Source organism: Gambusia affinis, linkage group LG15 (assembly GCF_019740435.1).
Source record: "Gambusia affinis linkage group LG15, SWU_Gaff_1.0, whole genome shotgun sequence".
NCBI lineage: Eukaryota > Metazoa > Chordata > Actinopteri > Cyprinodontiformes > Poeciliidae > Gambusia > Gambusia affinis.
Window position 1 is genome coordinate 25,111,342 of NC_057882.1, and position 20,769 is coordinate 25,132,110.

The 20,769-nt window shown below is 33.5% G+C and overlaps 2 protein-coding genes across 2 annotated transcripts; both read right to left on the bottom strand.

Annotated features, from left to right (window-relative positions):
• Positions 1-3,339: 3,339 nt before the first annotated feature.
• LOC122844666 lies at positions 3,340-20,660 on the bottom strand. The gene is made up of 7 exons (XM_044140354.1): positions 20,591-20,660; positions 7,271-7,356; positions 5,483-5,540; positions 4,863-5,180; positions 4,407-4,664; positions 3,626-3,751; positions 3,340-3,532 (listed from the first exon to the last, which is right to left on the bottom strand). Exons 3-7 carry the CDS (start codon positions 5,535-5,537, stop codon positions 3,462-3,464), a joined length of 828 nt encoding a protein of 275 aa, XP_043996289.1. The 5' UTR covers positions 5,538-5,540; positions 7,271-7,356; positions 20,591-20,660; the 3' UTR covers positions 3,340-3,461.
• Positions 15,661-18,458, bottom strand: LOC122844665. The gene is made up of 6 exons (XM_044140353.1): positions 18,357-18,458; positions 18,046-18,105; positions 17,253-17,576; positions 16,385-16,663; positions 15,959-16,075; positions 15,661-15,865 (listed from the first exon to the last, which is right to left on the bottom strand). Exons 2-6 carry the CDS (start codon positions 18,098-18,100, stop codon positions 15,789-15,791), a joined length of 852 nt encoding a protein of 283 aa, XP_043996288.1. The 5' UTR covers positions 18,101-18,105; positions 18,357-18,458; the 3' UTR covers positions 15,661-15,788.
• Positions 20,661-20,769: the final 109 nt, after the last annotated feature.

Consider the following 20,769-nt stretch of genomic DNA (forward strand, 5'->3'; position numbering starts at 1 on the left):
GTGGTTTTCAGTGGAGGTTTTTGTGTGGGGTAATTAATGATGTGAGGATGAGGTCTTGTTCCACGGATGTGTGTGGGTGACTTTACAGTCTTTGCAAATGAAACCAGCCCAGTCCATCTTCCACAGTTACTCTCTGAGCTGACAGACAGCATTTATTCCTAAAGGTCAGAGGAAATGTTATTAAATAAATGTGGTGAGAAGGCATTCTAGGTTTTATTAATACATTTTATTAAAAGGGCAATCCAAATTGACCAGAAAAATGTTGTTAATTACCAGTGGTAGGTCCTGCTGTGAGTTCTGTGGATTTTTTGTGTTTTACAAACCATCATGTAAATAAACAGAATTTATTAAAGTTAATCTGTTAATCTGTTGTCTCATTTCAAAAATCTTTAAGCATCTTATCTGTTGCTAATTTGGAGTTTTATTTACATATTCTGTATAGCTCAGAATAACCGTTTTCTAATTAGGTCACAGGGGGAATGCAGAAAACCTTATTTTAAATGTAAAAAGAAAATGCAATAAAAGAAAATCCAATAAATGATTAATGTTTGTCAACATCCAAACAGCTGCTCTTCACAAAGTGAACACAGGAGAGAGTAACTAGGAGTACAGAGTGCAGTAGAGTACAGATGGGTCACAAAGAGTCACTACTGCCACCTACTGTTGACCCTGGGTATGACACAACAGACCACAAAAAACTGTCAGTTTTTTATTTGTGTTCTGTAGAAGATTAGATTTATATAATACATGATGCACAATAGAAAACTATTATGAACAGGTGAATCTTAACAAGTCAGAATAATAATAAATAGTTTTTTCAATAATTCAGTTCAAAAAGTGATAATGAATCTACATAATACAAATTTGTCACACAAAGTGATATGTTAAATATTTATTTCTACTTACTGTGATTATTTTAGATCAGAGCTCAAATTAGCCTCTCCATAAACAATGAAACCTCAACTGCTCTGTAATTGTTCATTAACTGGCTGCTCTTACTTTGTTCTTGATCAAAGTAAGAAGTAAGAGCTCTTACTCTTACAATATAATTAAGAGTAAGAGTTAAAATACTTACAATACTCTTGTATTGTAAGAGAGAAAACAAATATATAATATATCAAGAGTTCTTGATAAAGATCAAAGTAAGAGCAGCAGCTTTAGTCGTAACATCATCACTGACTTTAGACTGTAAGAAATATGAACTCTCTACCTGTCTGCTAATCCTCTGATTTCCAAATTAAATACAAAATTAACATTCCTTTGAGAAGAATGTTGTTGAGATTTGTTAGACTGAATTTTACTTTCTCTTCCTGCTGTTTTTGAGGATTATTTTTGTGATTTTCCATCTGTGACTTTGGTTTGGCCTTCATGAAACAAATAAAGCCAGAATGAACTGATCACACACGGTCAAGCCGAGCTTAATCTCTTGTCTTGGATTTCTGAATTTTGCTTTTATGAAACAACCCTCTGAATGGAAACAAATAAATATTAATTTAACAAAACTAATTCAAAAATTAGAATAACTGAGCTAACATAAGGAATAAACTAAAAAGGAGAAACATAAGAAAACAAACAAAAATAAACGGTAACACTTTATTTGACGGGTTGTCATTATTATTGGCATTATTCAAAATGTCTTTATTATGACAACTTGACATTAACCAAGAAATCATGATCTGACATAAATTTGTAAAGTATTACTGATTAAAAATTATGTAGCTTTATGTTATTAAAACTAAAGTTTAATCAGTAATACTTTATTATTATAATATTCATGAAGAATTACTCATGTTCATGAGTTCAGGTGTTATGTCATGTTTATGACGGTGTTATGACTGTCTTATTCACAACCCATCAAATAAAGAGTTTCCAAATAAACTATCAAAATCTGCTAAAAGAGAAATAAATCATTTGTTCCTAAATGTTGTTTTGATAAATAGATTCAGTCACTAACACAAGTCATAGTTGCTACTGGTCTTTATGTAACGTAGTTAGAATGGTTCAGGTTAAATCCTGCTAAAATGCACCATCTGCTGGTTTAATGGAGTATTACATTCACCCTAGAAAGAGCAGGGTATTATGGGTAATCCTCAGAGCCATGAGGATCACTGTCGATGTAACGTGTCTCTGCAATGTTATAAAGAAATATTATATATAAAATATGTTTATGGTTTTCGTTTTTGCATATTATTGAAATATGTTTTATGTAGGTCACACTGTTTTGCTATTATATTGTTTTTGTTGCGTTTTAGAAATGTTTAGTTCGTGAGAAAGTGTAGCGGGAATTTCCCACGTTAACATTGTGGCTCCTCCTTGCAGGAGCCTGTTTATGCTAGAGACTGACTTTACCTCGATGCCCATGTGTGAAATACAGGTATGTTTTACTAAATCTTGTAGCAGATGGTTAATATAAGGCCGAGTTTTATTTTAACAGTTTTATATGAAGATATGGTTCATTTATGTTTTTGGATTATTTCAAGATACAAGTTTATATAAACTAAAATATAAAAATGGCATGCAGTTAATAAAATGTCAGCATTTTATTTTATTTTTCAGAGCATTTTAGTTAATTGGTTTACTTTCTTTAAAAAATGATACTCGCTGGTTGTTCCTTTAGTGTAAACTAAATCCACTATGCGATCACTGTAATTTTCAATGATTTTATTTTGATTACTGTATTATGGGTAATCCTGAGAGCCATGAGGATCACTGTCGAGGAGCGTGTTTTATGCTAGAGACTGACTTTACCTCGATGCCCATGTGTGAAATACAGATGGTGAATTAAAGAAAACAACTGATGCCAGCTTGAGCTCCTGACATTCATTGCCACCCTAAGAGAAGCCACCAGAACCACATAGGTCACATTTATTTGGTGTCATTTCCAATTTATTGCTCTTCTATTTATTCAACTTTTTTTCTCATCATTTAAATTTTCTTGTGTCATCTTTAATCTCTGTACAATTACCAAATATTTACTAGACCCACATTTTTTCCCCTCTGTGATCCTAATAATTGTATAGGCAGCAGTTAGACTCTTATCACACTTAACTTCCTGTTGTTCAACAGATTAAACTTATTTTATTGTGAATTTTATTGACTTGAAAATGTTTTACAACATTCTTGCATGGTTTCATCCCCCCCCAAAATCTGATATCCCTGTTTTATAACAAAATGCTAAATGTTTAAAATACATATTCTGTATTACAAAATAATGTACAACAATGATGTGTAAATAGTAAAATATGGAGACTAATGCATAAAACATAGATGAAATCCTATTTGAAATTTCAGAAAGATGATTACAAAAATTACTTTTAAAATACTGTATATGTACTATGAGAGAAAGTAAAATATGTCTAATTATTGATCTATACACAAGTATTTATGTTTCATTTATGTGTAGTTCCTTTCATGAACTTGAAATGAAAAGCTTCTAGTTCCACATCCATTCCTTCCTCTTCCTAACCATCCCTCTTTCTGGCAGCCTGATTCACTCTGACATCTGAATAAACTATTTCCTCCTCAGCATCACCTGGAAGAAGAAAATAGACACGACATAAGGGATGTCTGTTACTGTTAATGCGCTTCATGATAAAATAAAATGTCAGTGATATTATTTTCTCACCTTCTGTGATAGTGGTGGAGCTTCTTCTTATTTTCAGCTTAAACAGTTTGATGCCAAGAAACAAAACCAAAAGAAGAAGCAGAACGGTTGCACTTCCTAAGACGATCACAGCTAGAAAATGTGCCTCTAGAATAAAAACAGACATTAAGTCATGAGAAGTATTTATTAACCATGAAGACTTTTTTATATGGAAATGGAAGAATAAAGTATGCAGAGCATTGTATTTGTAAAATTTGCACAATTTGGAAAAAGAATTAAAGGGGAAGTATGATGTTTTCCAACATGGTGCCATTTTATAGCACAATACAGTAACTTAATTTCAATATTATAAAAACTGTTCTATAAAATATAACTTAAAGAAGTTTGACATTGTAATTTAACTCCTTGTAATTGGGCGTCTATCACTTTAAGAAACTCCTGGTCTTTCTAAAGCACGGCCTTCAGGATGTCATCACAACATGGCTCCTTTATTAACCCTTTCACAACATTTTTACCAGCGTTGCACTGAGAAGTAGCTCCTATAATGAGCTCAGCAAAAACACAGTTTCTCCAGGTGTTTACTAATTGGTGCTGGCTAGTCTGAAGGAGCTGAGTGGAGGAGGAAACTCTGACTGGTGGAAACTGCAAAAGCATTTTGAAGCTGAATGGTTACCATGGAAATTAAAGGACTTCTCAGACATGCATAAAAGAATTAGTTGATTTTACATAACACTGCCCCTTTAAAGAAAATGGAAGCAAAATGGAAAGTAATCAAACTAAATATAAGAATGAAACACCTTACCTTCACAACTTGAAAGATGGACAATGATCTGTTTACTGCTGACCTTGTTCTGGACTTTACACTCCAGGTTTCCCTCCAGCTGACCATTTAAACTGATGGTGACACTTCTATTGTTTGCACTGGCAGGTTTAGTGTGTAGTAACGGATTATTATCCAGAGAAAAGGAGAACTGTGTGTCGTCTCCCTCTGCTGAACAGCCGACTGTCCTCTGCTCTGGTGACAAACATTTCTGAAATATTTCAGGTTGTGAAACTGGAGCTGAAAGACAAACAAAGTGTTTGTTTGTTTTTCTGTGCATCACTTAAGAAAAATAACTGTTCTCCCACATTATTTAATATTTCATGTTACAGGTTAAATTATGAATCATAATCATTTTACAAAATGCAGTTACATTTATCTTTGTCTTTAAAGACAAAATCATTTAAATACACAGCATAAAACTACAAATGATCCCACCTATTATCTGAAGACTGATGTTCACTTGCTTGATGATTTTACCATCATTATCATGTAGCTGCAGCAGATAAACTCCAGAGTCGTTCATTATGATGTGATCACACTTCAGTGCTCTACTTATGACAAATTCAGAGGATTTAATGTGCTTCAAAGTTGTTTCCTTACGTGTGTTGTTTCCACATTTGAAAAGTACTTCATTATTTTTCATCAACCTAATCGTTGCAGTTTGAATTGGAAGGTAAAATTTCAGAGGTTCTCCAGTTGCTCCATAACATTGACATTCTTTATCACATTGAGTTATGTTGCATTCTGATATCCCTAAGAGAGATTAAAAACAAAAAATCATAAGTTTACAAGATAATAGAAAAACATTGAAATGTCTTTATTGTCACTGATGTTTATTTGAAATGCAAAACATCCATCACAAAGGCAAATAACAGGCTACATTTTTGAATTTATGATATATAAATGTATATTTTGCTAAGTCTTATTAAATTACAATATCAGTAGGATTACAAAATATGATTCCCTGAAGAAATTTCATTAAAAATCTTGGATTTAACAATTACAAATGATCTAATTTGAATAAGTTTTAACTTAATTAATTGAGTAAAATGTACCTGTTGCTAAGATCACTGGAACCAGAAATGGCATTATCATGTAGATGAAAATCATTGTCTGTGAAGAAAAGAAAAATCATGATCAAATAGTTATTCATAACAGAATTTGTTCTCCAAACACAAACCACTGACATTTAGACAGATTAGTTTGTTACCATATGTAAGAAAAGACAGCATGTAAGAATAATATACACAGACGTTTTGATAAAACCAAGGTGATGTTATAACTTTGGAAGCTTTTCGATAAATATTTTGGATCAATGCATGTATTTGTATTTCAAACATGTCATTTCATGGAGAAATCTTGTGAAATTAGATAAGAGGTAAATCATCCTGCAGCTTCTGATGAAGCTCTCAGCATCATCCTAACATTCACACATTATCTAACAAAATGCTTCTTATTGGGAAAAACAATCTTAGGAAACATGAATTTATTCTGCACAAATTTAGTATTTTTGCAATGATGTGATTTATTTCTTCAAGTTTTTGTTTTTAATTCTTGCACCTGCACATAATTTCATATTTTGTTTGTATGATTACATTTTGTTCTCAAATTAAATCTGATCAAATGTTCTTAAGTTGCTTTTTAATATTTATTCTTGCTTGAATCATTTTGTGGATAACTCCATTTTGTTTCTTTTTGTATCAAAATATATTAAATTATTACTCTTTCAACTTCAGCACAGTTTTCAGCAAATCGACCCACATCTGGTTTGAGTGAAGATGAACTAAAACTTTCACTTCTTTTTAATCAATCTCTCGTTTTACAGTGGACTCTAACAAAAGGCTCATATCATGTTAATAATGTGTGCATAATTTGAATTACATGTTTTCTAGACAGAAACAAGTTGCTTTGTGTACTGATTTTATTCCCATGTTATTAAAAAGCTTTTAAAACATAAGCCTGTTAATGCCATCATCTAAGACAAAGAAGTTTTGTATATTCATAAGTAACTCTGCAGACTGTAAAATATGATAGTGTGTCATATCTTCACTCATATTTCACAATATTTATCTTGTTTTTCAATCTAAACACTCAGTGGCATCCCTTTTCTGCCATCGGCCGTCTCACCAAAGATCTCACTCTTTATTAAACTTCTTTACTTTATGAGACAGGAGCTGAATGTTAAGAAGTCTAATAAAGAATGCATTCAAATTAAATGTGTCATCTTTAAAATTTTATATGCATTGTACAAATTCCTTTATTGATGCAGAAAAGATTTGAAAGTGTATCAAAAAACATTCACCTCTTTAAAGTCTGTTGTTTGACTTTAAAAATGTGACAATAAAAAATCCTGTTCTAGGAAACCAAACATAAACGTCTTCTCATGGATTAAATATTGGTATAGTAAATATGACTGAAACTAAAAATTATTATATAAAGGACAAATACAATCATACAAATCTTTAAAGATTTTATAAACCAAAATATTTTGGCTGGACAAATAAAGAAATAAACTCTAAATGTATAACACTTAAAATAGCACTGTAAAACAGTACCTCCAAAACAAAAGCCAAACTAATAAATAAAACAATAAATAATATTTAAACCATCAGAGGATCATTTCATTCAGCTGCGTTGCATCTGCATAGCCGCAGTAGTAATGTTGGTAATTAGTTTAAAAAAATGTTTCAACCAAACTACTTATAAAATATGCATTAACTTTTGTAAAATAAAAGTATTACCTTCAACAAACTATGTGGTTGGGCAATAGAGGTTACAAGGTCTGCAGATTTTTGATAAAAAGTAAAAATCACTTCAGTAGAAATAATTTTTTTCAGACTTACATGCGATAGGAGATTGTTGTCCGTGAAGAGGTCGGTTAGTTTTACACTCACTGCAGGGAGGTTTAGCTGAAACCTTTAACTGTGGTCTGCAGGGAAGTGCAAAAGCTGCTATGTAAACGATGACAGAGTGGTTACATCTTTATCTCTGATATTTACGTATCGGACGCAGCCGAACAACTGTTATTACCTAGAATGAAATATTTATATCAAAGAATAATGTGCATTTCGTTATTTTTTTGTTAATGTTTGAGGATTACAGCAACAACAAAATTTGTTAAATTTTTTTTAATGCTTTTCTATCATGGAGGTGAAAGGTTGTCACAGTAAATAGCCACTAACCCACTTTAAATAAAAACACTCTAAGATCATGTTTAACATCAGAAAATATTCCAGGAACAAAAACTTTTCATAAAAAATCACCTGGCCAAGTAAAACTGATGAAATGATAGTCTCATCAGATATGAAATACATTAAAGGAACATGAACATGTTGACTTTAGACAAAGTTTTATGTTCATGAAATAATAGAAAAAAGGTTAAAATTGGTTTCCAGTAATATGGAGTTCTCAGTATTGATTTTTGTCTATTTATAATTTACTGTATTGTAGAAATGCAACAAAGAAATAAAAATGTTTCCTACTGACAAGATTAAATTCAGTTCATAAGACTGATCTTTTAAGGCCTCATTATAGCGATACTGTCGGCTGATTTATTTTTCCAGAAACTTAATCAAATGCATCGCAGTCATTAAATACAATTTTATTCAAATTAAAATGCATTTATACAATCAATAATGTATGTCACATCAAGAGAAAACTTTAATTCATTTCAATCGGCTTTAATAGTTTAACATTTGTCTTGTTGGCTTCATTTCCTCTTAATTAAGTGGTTTTAGTTTTACAGGAAGTGCAACCTTAAACCTGAAAAGATATTTTGATACTTGTTAAAACCACAACATTTTCCATTCTCTGTTTGTGTGCTTACTGTTAATGTGTCACACTAGCCTGTTTATTTTTGGGTGTTAAGAAGAGTGAAGGCTTTTATTTGAATTGGTGCACAGTAACATTGTTGGAGGAAGGGCATTGTTGTTGTTAATGTTAACAAATGAATAAAATGACACCTTCATTTCCACAGCATAGCAAAAGTGTTCATACCTTCTGAATATTTTCACAATTTGTCTCATTACAATCACAAACCTCATGCATTTAATTTGGTTTTGATAAGATAATTCAACACAAAGAAGTGAACAACTGTGAAGTAGAAGAGAAACATAATAACCAGACAATTTATACGATTTAAACCATGTTACAAAAAACTGTTGTGTGAAGACCTCAGATGGAAAACATTAATGAAAACATTAATGAAAACATTAATGAAAATATTAGTGAAAACATTAATGAAAACATTAGTGAAAACATTAATGAAAACATTAATGAAAACATTAATGAAAACATTAGTGAAAACATTAATGAAAACATTAGTGAAAACATTAATGAAAACATTAATGAAAACATTAATGAAAACATTAATGAAAACATTAATGAAAACATTAGTGAAAACATTAATGTTTTCATTAATGAAAACATTAATGAAAACATTAGTGAACAAACAGCATCATGAAGGCCAAGAAACACATCAAACAGGTCAGGAAGGAGGATCACAGACATTTAAGCTCAAGGCACTGAACCAACATCCTGACCTTCAAACATCTCAATGAGCAAAAAATCAAACATCAAAAAATAAAAATAGCATAAAACAACTTCATAAACTTTGGACAAGGAAAGCAATAAATAAAGAAGCAGAGAAAAGGGCTGCTGGAGAAGTGGAAGATAAAAAAATAACTGAAAACAAATATAAAACCCCTTTATTAAACATCTAATTTAATTGGTATATAAGATAAGTGTCTGCAAATCAAAACTAGATTTGGAATTATAATTTTAAATACTGCTAAGCTTTGTCTCAAAATGCCCTTGATAAGACGATGATTATGTGGTTGCTGGGAACAGGTGGACCATCCAGGGTTGCACAGTAGTCATCAGTGAACAAGTTATTCTTATAAATAAGAATAACACCAATATCACTATAATAGTCATATTTTGAACAATGACTATTACTTCTAAACCAGTAAAGGAATTAGACCACAGGATACTTACTTACTTACTTACTTACTTACTTACTTACTTACTTACTTACTTACTTACTTACTTACTTACTTACTTGCACTTATTTAGCAACCCAGAACAGGGATTAGAACCTTTTTTAGACTCCTATTCTTCCAAACTAGAAAAGGAATTAGACCAGAGGATACTTACTTATACTTATCTACCAACCCTGAATAGGAGTATCTAGTTTATTTACTTTGGATCAACATTATCTTCTCTTGCTCTTTCTTTTGGTTTGTTGTTTTGTTTGTATTTCCTTTTAATTCCTGTAAAGCACTTTGTATTGCCTTGTTGCTGAAAATGTGCAATATAAATAAAATTACCTTTACTTTTACATTTTAATTATGCATTTGTTATTTGTATGCCAGCAGTGTGAGCAGTCAAGTTTCTTTGGCTAAATATCAAAATATACCAATATTGACTGGTATCTAAGCTTTGCTAAGAGCTCCAAGCTTGTTTACAAGTGACGGTAGGATGGAACAGGAGACGGGCAGATGGATGGGGACGTCTTCTGCAGTAATGTCTGTGCTATTCTTGTTTATTGCAGTAAAGAAAGAGCTGAGCCAAAAAGCAAACCTCCTGATTTACTAATTCATCCACATTTTTACCTTCACCTATGGCCATAAGCCATGGATCATAACCAAAAGAATGAGACCCAAATACAAGCGGATAAAAAGAGTTTCCTCTGGAGAGTGGCCGAACTCAGTCTTAGAGGTTTGTTGAGGAGCTACATCATTCAGGGAAAGGTCCAGTAGAGCTACTGCTTCTCCACATTGAAAGGGGTCCATTAGTGTTTTGCAGTAGGTTGTTTTTAGCCACAAAGTACAATCTTAGCTGTTTGTATTGTTGTGGAAAAACTATCTTACCAAGCAACTTTAAAAATGATGTAGCTTTATGTTATGAAAGCTAAAGTTTAATCAGTAATACTTTTAAAACAAATTCATGTCATAATTTCTTGGTTGAAGTCAAGTTGTCATAACAAAGACATTTTGAATAATGTCAACTTTGTATTAAAAGTGTCAGGATTTACCGGATGATAAGTTATAAATAACTTATCATTCAGGTATTATGACAACAGTCATAAATATTCATGAAGACTAACTCATGTTCATGAGTTCAGGTGTTATGTCATGTTTATGACGGTGTGATGACAGTCTTATTCACAACCCATCAAATAAAAGTGTTACTGATTGTTTTAAGGACTAATAAATCATTGTTTTCTGAGTATTGTTGCTGATGATTCTATCACAACTTTGTGGACAAAATTCTCTGAGTAAAAATGAGGAAAGTTCCTCAGGCAAGCAGAGACCCAGTTCAGGACTCAGGATGTGCTTAACAGAGTCACTCCATAAATATTTGGTATCTACAGTAGAATGACTCACAGATATTAAATGTTCTTGTAAAAGTAACTAAATTAAAATAGGTTTATTTGGCTTTCTGCCCAGGCTGCACAGTGGCGCAGTTGGTAGAGCTGTTGCCTTGCAGCAAGAAGGTCCTGGGTTCGATTCCCGGCTCAAGATCTTTCTGCATGGAGTTTGCATGTTCTCCCTGTGCATGGTGGGTTCTCTTTGGGTTCTCCGGCTTCCTCCCACAGTCTAAAAACATGACTGTCAGGTTAATTGGTCTCTCTAAATTCTCCCTAGGTGTGAGTGTGTGTGTGAATGGTTGTTTGTCTTGTATGTCTCTGTGTTGCCCTGCAACAGACTGGCGACCTGTCCAGGGTGACCCCGCCTCTCGCCCGGAACGTAGCTGGAGAGGAACCAGCAACCCTCCTGACCCAATTAGGGAAGAAGGGTGTTCAGAAAATGGATGGATCAGGTTTGGTATGAGTTCTGGGAAACTGGCATCAGCTACAATCACCACTAGATGGCGATGTGGCTTTAGATTATTTCGGCAAGGTGTGATACAATGGACAAATAAAACATCAGAGACTCTCCAAGGGCTCCAAAACAGTACAGATCACCAGTTTGGTTTGTTAAATTACATCTAATTGGTCCTGACAAGGGAACAATAACACCCTGTCACAACCACAGAAAATAATTTGAAATCATCTTAAATTTATTCATTCATTTTTTTTAATTGAAAATATATAATATAATAAGTTAAACTTCATGGTATGTAATTGTATTTATTGAAACTTGAATAACTGCTTAAAATATGAAATGCACCTTTTGCCAAAGCTGATGTTCCCAGGACTGTGATTATTATGGAGATCAACATAATCACTCCAGCAACATACAGTTGGATTCCATCAAATACATATTTAGAGATGTGAAAAAAAACATTTGCCATTAGTCTATTTATTGTGTTCAATATATGTTCAAAATCTCATACAGGTGTGTGTTTGATTTCTTGTAGAATAGTATTTGGAGTTTATTATTCTTGGTCAAAGCTGTACTATTGGGTGAAAAGAATAGATAAGTATTAGTGTATTATTACTCTAAACTGAAACTTAACAAAGCTTTAAACACAAGAGTGTTATTATTTGTAAGTTAATGAGTTTAATGAACTCAGGGGCCCTAACCTACTTCAGAGCGGTATTATTTGGCTACATAAAGATAAGTGTTACAAATGTGTGCAGCAGCCATCTGAGTTGTGGAGCTGCAGAAGGATTTAAGGATTACCCACTACTAATATGAAATTACTTTCTTAAAGTATTGCTGACTCGATAAAACCACTTACGTGATTTGAAAAGATAAACGACTGTATTTTCATTCTGTGTACAGAAAAGCTTTTAATAATACACAGTAGTTCATCTTTTTAAATCATGTAAGTGGTTTTATAATGTCAGTGACATTCTAAGATATATTAAAAGAATAACACTGCAGACTCTTTCTCTAAATCAAATGACCAAATGTATAAAGATGTCAGGTAAAACTTAGCAGAAGAGTCAAAACATAAAGCTGTGTTACGATGGCGTGAGCTAAAACCACAGTGGCATTTTCTGTTTCTCAGCTTCCTGTTTCAGTAGCAGACAGGAGGGTTTCATTTTAGCTAAGAGAAAATTATTGACCCATACAAAAGTAAGGCACTACAGAAAAAACATTTTGATACCAGAGTCTGAAAAGTGAAACAAAGGCCTAAACATTTATACAGTTGTCATCCTGTCAACATAGTTACCAGCAGTGTTAGCAGTTTACCTATAAAGCTAACTAAAGCTTATATATTGTGGCAAACCCCTCTCACCAACACAGATATGACAGATTAACAGATTTTAATAGATCTTAAATGTGCATTTTCCTTCATTTCATAAACTTTTACTGCCTTAATATTACTCCCCTCAAAATGAAGATTCCCTGGATTAGATTTGACATTTCTGCCTTAGTAGAATATAGATGAGCCAAAGAAAGTTGAGGTTCTTGCATGAACGTCTCACTGGGACAATACCACCTTCATTAAAATAAAGATTTTTTTTTTAATTAAATCAAAATGTTATGACAGAAGGGCTGCACAGTGGAGCAGTTGGTAGAGCTGTTGCCTTGCAGCAAGAAGGTCCTGGGTTCGATTCCCGGCCCGGGGTCTTTCTGCATGGAGTTTGCATGTTCTCCCTGTGCATGGTGGGTTCTCCGGCTTCCTCCCACAGTCCAAAAACATGACTGTCAGGTTAATTGGTCTCTCTAAATTCTCCCTAGGTGTGTGTGTGTGTGTGTGTGTGTGTGTGTGTGTGTGTGCGTGTGTGTGCGTGTGTGTGTGTGTGTGTGCGTGCGTGTGTGTGTGTGTGTGTGTGAATGGTTGTTTGTCTTGTATGTCTTTGTGTTGCCCTGCGACAGACTGGAGACCTGTCCAGGGAGACCCCACCTCTCGCCCGGGACGCAGCTGGAGAGGAACCAGCAACCCTCCTGACCCCACTAGGGAAGAAGGGTGTAAGAAAATGGATGGATGGATGGATGTTATGACAGTAAGGTTTAGTAGTCCAACTTAAAGACTCACGCCTCCACAAAATTAGTCTAATTTAAGCCCGAACACAAAGAGCGAGAGGAAACCAACTCTCGCCCTTCGTGAGACTGGGTGAGAGTGCCACTCTCAGAGAGGGCAAACTGTGGCCAAAAAATCCATTGTTTTTGCATGTATTCTCTTTTTATATCAATTGTTTTATTCGATGGTGAAACCTTGTATTAATGACACCCTGGGAAATTGTTTGTGTGATTCTTATAAAAGAACAATGACTATTAATTCCAAACCAGTAAAGGAATTAGACCACAGGATACTTACTTACTTACTTGCACTTATTTAGCAACCCAGAACAGGGATTAGAACCTTTTTTAGACTCCTGTTCTTCCAAACTAGAAAAGGAATTAGACCACAGGATACTTACTTATACTTATCTACCAACCCTGAATAGGAGTATCTAGTTTATTTACTTTGGATCAACATTATTAGCTTTTTCTTCTCTTGCTCTTTCTTTTGGTTTGTTGTTTTGTTTGTATTTCCTTTTAATTCCTGTAAAGCACTTTGTATTGCCTTGTTGCTGAAAATGTGCAATAAAAATAAAATTACCTTTACTTTTACATTTTAATTATGCATTTGTTATTTGTATGCCAGCAGTGTGAGCAGTCAAGTTTCTTTGGCTAAATATCAAAATATACCAATATTGACTGGTATCTAAGCTTTGCTAAGAGCTCCAAGCTTGTTTACAAGTGACGGTAGGATGGAACGGGAGACGGGCAGATGGATGGGGACGTCTTCTGCAGTAATGTCTGTGCTATTCTTGTTTATTGCAGAAAAGAAAGAGCTGAGCCAAAAAGCAAACCCCCGATTTACTAATTCATCCACATTTTTACCTTCACCTATGGCCATAAGCCATGTATCATAACCAAAAGAATGAGACCCAAATACAAGTGGATAAAAAGAGATTCCTCTGGAGAGTGGCCGAACTCAGTCTTAGAGGTATGTTGAGGAGCTACATCATTCAGGGAAAGGTCCAGTAGAGCTACTGCTTCTCCACATTGAAAGGGGTCCATTGGTGTGGTTCAGGCTTCTGATCAGGATGAACCCTGGATGGATGAGTGTCTCCATCTGGAGCTCTTGTGAACATGTCCACTGGAAGGAGAACTCAGCAACGACCCAGAACTTGCTGGAGAGACTGTATCCCATCTGACCTGGAGAAGCTTTAGGATGAGGAACACAAATGTGTTTGCATTTACATCCAGGCTGCTCTACAAAGCTATGCAAAACTTTCATCTGTCTTTAATCCAATTTACAATGAGCAAGAGAGATGCAGCACTGTAATATAACACTTAAAAAACTGATTCAAATGCAATTGATTTGGCCTCTTCTCTCTATGGCTGCCTTGACTGATGAGATCATGTTAATGAAGGAACTTCTATTTCTGAACTAGACTGTGGTGCATAGAGTGAATAGAGTAAACCAGCTCAGAGGAGTAGGAGGTTTGAAATACAATTTTGGTAATATTAAATTTTTTGCTCGCAAGCTGAAAAAAGCATGCAAAATAAGAACAAGGAACATTATTTACTTGAGAGTGATCAAATTTATGGGGAACTCGTTATTTAAGTTTTATTTTGTAATTATCCTTTGTATATTTTCAACATGTCCGTCATTTGACATCCACAAGGGGGAGCTGCAGCATCCTCAGTACAATAACGTCTTCCAGAACGTAGTTGAATTGAACGAAGTTCATTTGAACGTAGTTGAATTGAACGAAGTTCATTTGAACGTAGTTGAATTGAACGAAGTTCATTTGAACGTAGTTGAATTGAACGAAGTTCATTTGAACGTAGTTGAATTGAACGAAGTTCATTTGAACGTAGTTGAATTGAACGAAGTTCATTTGAACGTAGTTATAGTATTACTAGAATAATCTAGCAATATTTTCCAGTATTTACTTGATTTTGCCTTTTATGTGCAAAAATCACAAAGTGTAAATTCAAAAATGAAGAGATTTTTTCTGAATCTCAAAATTTAACATTTGTCTTACTCAGATTTATTTGGAGAAAACCAAACTAACTCAAAAATGTTCAAAATGTTTAAAAGCTAAACATTTAAAACAACCTTAGAAAATTATTAGTTAGAATATTTTGTTTGACCTCATTTTGATTGTTTTCAAGATAAGAGGAAGAAAAACAAGTTTATTTCAAATAAAGAAATATATAACATAACATTTGTTTTACAGTGCTCCATGTTGCAAATCTGGATTTTGAATATTCAAGTAAAAATATGTTTACACAGAAAATATTTAATTTTTAAAAAACAAAAAATGTGTAAGCTAATAATATCAAATTGTTCACTATGTAAAGACTCCAAAGCAAAATACATGTTCTAAGCTTATAGCAACAGTTCATGCAGCTTCGACTAGCAAGACGTTGATTCTGTGTTGAGCAGAAGTCATTTTGCTTTGCTTCAGATGTTTGGTTCAGTTCTTCTTGTGTCATTTTTCACTTTAACATCTGCATAGATAATTTCCTCTTCTGCATGACCTGATAAAAGTAAACATGAAAATTGTAACTGATATTAAATAGATGTTATGTAGAACAACAATTTTCATATATGCTTTAATATATTTTATTTACCTCTATTTTGTGGCATTGGTCGTCGTTTTTTACCAAACTTAATTACAATGAAACCCAAAGCCACCAAAAGAACAGCTGTGGCAGCAGCTAACACTGGTACAACAAAGCTTCGAGAACCTGAACAAGACAAGAAAAATAATATTAGATCAACGGTAAATGTACTGATGTCAATTTGGAAGTTTTAAAGAAGCTGGTAAAGATTTTTTTCCTTTGTACTGTCTGCATTTTCTCCTTTGTATAGATTTATTATTTTTTGTAATATAAGACAAGACAGCACAGCATGTTTGATGATAATACAAAAAAAAAATTAATTGTGAAATCTGATGCTAACATCTTCAAAAATCCTTCTGTTCAGCAATAGAATATGAAAAGTTTGAACAGATTTAAAAGATATTAATAAAAACATGGAAAGGAACATCTTTTTACCATTGCATGCTGTTAAGTGAATTCCTGAATCCTCTCTGCTGACTTTGTTCCAAACTTGGCACCTGAGGCCTCCTGTCAGCTGGCCGTATATGCTGATGCAAACATTTGTGCCATTAAATTTTTCACCTGTGCAGTTGCTGAGGATCCCTCTGGTTTGTACAAGTGAGTGACCATCTAAAGTCAGAAGGAACTCCACTTCATCTCCATAAGAAGAACATGTGACTGTCCTCTGATCGGGTGAAGAACATTTAAGAGACACTGCTGGCTTCGACACTGGCTCTGAAAATGCAACGTAAAGTCATGAAGAACAAACAAGGTTGAATAATTCAGGAATTATTTTTTATAATTTTCTTTAGCTATGTAGCATTTAAATTGTAATTATTTCTATAATATAAAATTTATTTTATTATATAACCTGTATATAACATTTTTTTAATTAGTGTTAGCCTAATACATATTGTTTTTTAAATTATCAATGTTCTAATTTGTTAATCTTGTTTTTAACTCTGTTTATTGAACAGACCTGTAAGTGCACTCTGTCTTGGAACCACGGCTCAGGTTTTAAAGGCTCTCTTAATTCTATAAAACTTTCCACTAATAAAATACATATCCAAGTTTGTTGGGGGGTTTTTTGGTTTTTTTTAGAACAAAAAAGGGACGTTATAATAAAATTAAGGAAAATTAAAATGGGTTATTATGGTAGAAATTTAGTTTTAAAAAAATCTTAAATCAACTGAAATGTATATTTTGCTGTAAAATGAATAAAAGCTATATTCTTGCTATATTCAAATTGTTATTGTACATCACAATAATCACCAACATGCAAGATGTAAGCACATTTCTTTCAGAATAGTCATGATTAACCTACTTTGTATTTTTATGTGGACCTTAACATTTCTGATCTCTTGTCCGGCAGCATCGTATTCCTCCAGGGAGTAATCTCCAGAATGTTCCTTCATGGCGTTTCCCAGACTGAATGTTCCAGGTTGGATTTCCTCAAACTGACTGACATGCTGCCCCTTCAGCTCCACTTTTCCATTACTGTATGTTATTAAAAACGTATACTCGCCATTTTGTCTCAATCTAAAATCAATCATTTCTGTCTTTGAAAGGAGAAAAATAAGTTGCTGTCCTTCCGCTCCGTAACACTGCTGAGTTCCAGTGGAGTCATAAAATTTGCACTCGACAGATTCTACAAGAAACAAAGAAAAGCTTCATGTAAAGGAGTCAAATTCAATCATTGAAGATCATTAGTCAGATTGCAGTACTTTTGAAAAATAATTATGTTTAAGCAAATATTGAACATACTTTTCATTAATCCCCATTTAAAATGTCTCCCAATTTTTTTAATCATGTATCTCACATAGCTGCAACTTAAAAATAGTCAGTCAATAGAAATAAGACTCAGAAAATATCATCCTTGGAATAACTAATCCATAAGTGTTTTAATTACTTTAAGTCGCCGAAATAAATAGACGTTCCATTATAATTCTAATTTATGGAAAATTTGCAGACAAATTAGAGAAACAAACTGTGAAGCATAATTCCATATGAACATGCACCATTAAAAGATTTTATCTTTCATCCAAGAATTATTTTAACTAAAAAAAAATCAATTACCAAATTATATGCTTACAATACAGTTAAGAACTGAAGAATACCTTTTGGCAGAGCGGTTGCAACAAAAGCAGCAAAAATTATGAAGACAGTTGTCATTGTTCCTGTGGAAAACACATAAATCTTTGAACGTTGTCACATATCGTCATTCTGAAGACATTCTCTAAATATGAGCATAAAATCTGAAGCAGAGCCTAAAGGTCAAATGAAAGAAGCAGACAATTAGGCTTCTGTAATTTGACAAAGAAAATCCGGCAATTCGATTTAGCAAAATAAAGTTCTGGGAGATCTACTCAAATTCTGTAAAATGTCTGAGCTTCATTTAAATGGATTCTAATTTTTTTTTTATTCTTACCAGCCTCACGGGGATTTGATGCTGACCGTTGAAGGACCTGTAGACAGATGGTCGGCTTTATGTTTTCCTTCCCTTTAAGTTGAGCGATCTGAGTCAAGGAAGCAACACCTTATGGTGTTGCATGCAGCCAGTTACAGTTTAGCTTTCTTTTTGGCTACAGTCAGTCAGAGAATGAGTTAAAAGCTAAAATCATGTTTAGCTTTATGTTGTTCAATATACACTTTCAGAAAAATGTGGAACACAACACAGAAATAGCGAAAGTATTTAACTTCTGCAGAGCAAAGGTGAACAAATTTTTTATCACAAAATGTCCACATTAGACAAAAAAATAAAAAACATGTCTAATGACGAATGACCAAACTAGCCCTTTGTAAGTTGTTACATCACTTCATTCGTTCATAGCATTTTCAAATCAAGAGGATACGGATTTGTCTTCCTTCAGATGCAGGAAATCCACATCTCTTAAAACTCAAGCAGTAAATAGATTTTCTCAAAAGATCAAACTGATTTTTGGCCAACAAGTTTCTCCACCAGCTACAGCATCCAGGATCTCACAGTGCACTTCTACCAAACTGTGAAACCCAAATCCATGTTGCTGTATAGCACAGAACTGCACCAAGCTGTCAGGAAACTGGGTTTTGGAGCAGGTTGCTTTTAGCCACAAAGTACAATCTTAGCTGTTTGTATTGTTGTGGAAAAACTATCTTACCAAGCAACTTTAAAAATTATGTAGCTTTAAGTTATGAAAGCTACAGTTTAATCAGTAATACTTTTAAAACAAATTCATGTCATAATTTCTTGGTTAAAGTCAAGTTGTCATAACAAAGACATTTTGAATAATGTCAACTTTGTATTAAAAGTGTCAGGATTTACCGAATGACACTTTATGACAACAGTCATAAATATTCATGAAGACTAACTCATGTTCATGAGTTCGGGTGTTATGTCATGTTATGACGGTGTGATGACAGTCTTATTCACAACCCATCAAATAAAAGTGTTACTGATTGTTTTAAGGACTAATAAATCATTGTTTTCTGAGTATTGTTGCTGATGATTCTATCACAACTTTGTGGGCAAAATTCTCTGAGTAAAAATGAGGAAAGTTCCTCAGGCAAGCAGAGACCCAGTTCAGGACTCAGGATGTGCTTAACAGAGTCACTCCATAAATATTTGGTATCTACAGTAGAATGACTCACAGATATTAAATGTTCTTGTAAAAGTAACTAAATTAAAATAGGTTTATTTGGCTTTCTGCCCAATATTCTCCAACATGTGTTTAAAGTGAAATAATGACTTACATCAGAGAAAAAATATTTTATATTCAAAATAATTCAAATATGAACCACTTTATTGTAAAGAAAACTTTCCCAAATTATTAAAAACTCTTTGTTATAAAAATGAGTCTGCAGTGCAGTGGGCAGGAAGGAGCAGCTCGGCTGTTTTTACCGCAGAGCTGCAGCTGCATTGAGCTGAAGACACCGTTGGTTATTTAGCACATTTTATTGAAGATGAAAAGATGTTTTTTAACTTGTCAAGCACCTTCATCTTTTCACTCATAGCTCTAGGAAGTCCAGAGCAGACTGCAACAGAAACTTCTTCAGCAATTTATTGATGCTGCTACTCTCACATCAAAAGGTTTTCATTAAGAAAAATGTATCAAAACACCAGATATTTATAAATTATTTGGAACACAATTTTAATGTCAAAGGTTTTTAATGTGATGCAAATTTTGCAGTCTTGAATAAATTTTAAAAATATTTGTTTTCCAAACTATGTGCAGAGAGATGAGTGACTTTAAAATGATTAACTTCACCAGGTTTCATGTTTCCTGCGTCTCTGACTGACAGCATCGCTGAATGTTCTCACAGGAACAGAAACCAAACAAATTTAAACCGAGCGAGAGAGTGACGGTTAAAAAAACCGCAGGTACTTTTGGTCACTTTGACTATCTGTTTGTTGGAGGGTGTGAAGAGAAAAGCTCACGTTTCAATTACGCAACAAACCAAACTTTAAGTATTTGAAACTTCTTGACCCACATTAATAAAACACCTCACATAAAAAGGAAGCATTCATAGATCATTCTGTTTTCATACCATACCACAACCATAATTTTTTCAGTCCTAATTCTAACTTTTGAGAAATCTTTGTGCGTTTTTAGTCTTTTTGTGTATATTTATTTAAATGACAGTTGAGCCACACCAAGCGTACCAACAACTAGAGAAAGGAGTTACTTTTGTTAAGTTGTAGTATGAGCTTTGTGCATTGAGACCAAAGGTTTCCTGAGAACATAAACTCTTCTTCGCCCACCATGTAAATGATGAACTTCATACACTGTAGTTCTAGAACTGGTGGTCATAAAAAAAAGCACAATAATTGAGTGATTTAAAGTTTAGTGGACCAATGCTGAAAG

Excerpts from the sequence above, each read along its gene's own strand:
- LOC122844666 (XM_044140354.1), bottom strand. The coding sequence starts at position 5,537 with ATGATTTTCATCTACATGATAATGCCATTTCTGGTTCCAGTGATCTTA. Across the intron at positions 5,181-5,482 it reads TCCAGTGATCTTAGCAACAG|GGATATCAGAATGCAACATA; the intron begins GTACATTTTACT and ends AATCTCTCTTAG. Across the intron at positions 4,665-4,862 it reads CATCAGTCTTCAGATAATAG|CTCCAGTTTCACAACCTGAA; the intron begins GTGGGATCATTT and ends TTTGTCTTTCAG.
- LOC122844665 (XM_044140353.1), bottom strand. The coding sequence starts at position 18,100 with ATGACAACTGTCTTCATAATTTTTGCTGCTTTTGTTGCAACCGCTCTG. Across the intron at positions 17,577-18,045 it reads TGCAACCGCTCTGCCAAAAG|AATCTGTCGAGTGCAAATTT; the intron begins GTATTCTTCAGT and ends TGTTTCTTGTAG. Across the intron at positions 15,866-15,958 it reads ACCAATGCCACAAAATAGAG|GTCATGCAGAAGAGGAAATT; the intron begins GTAAATAAAATA and ends TACTTTTATCAG.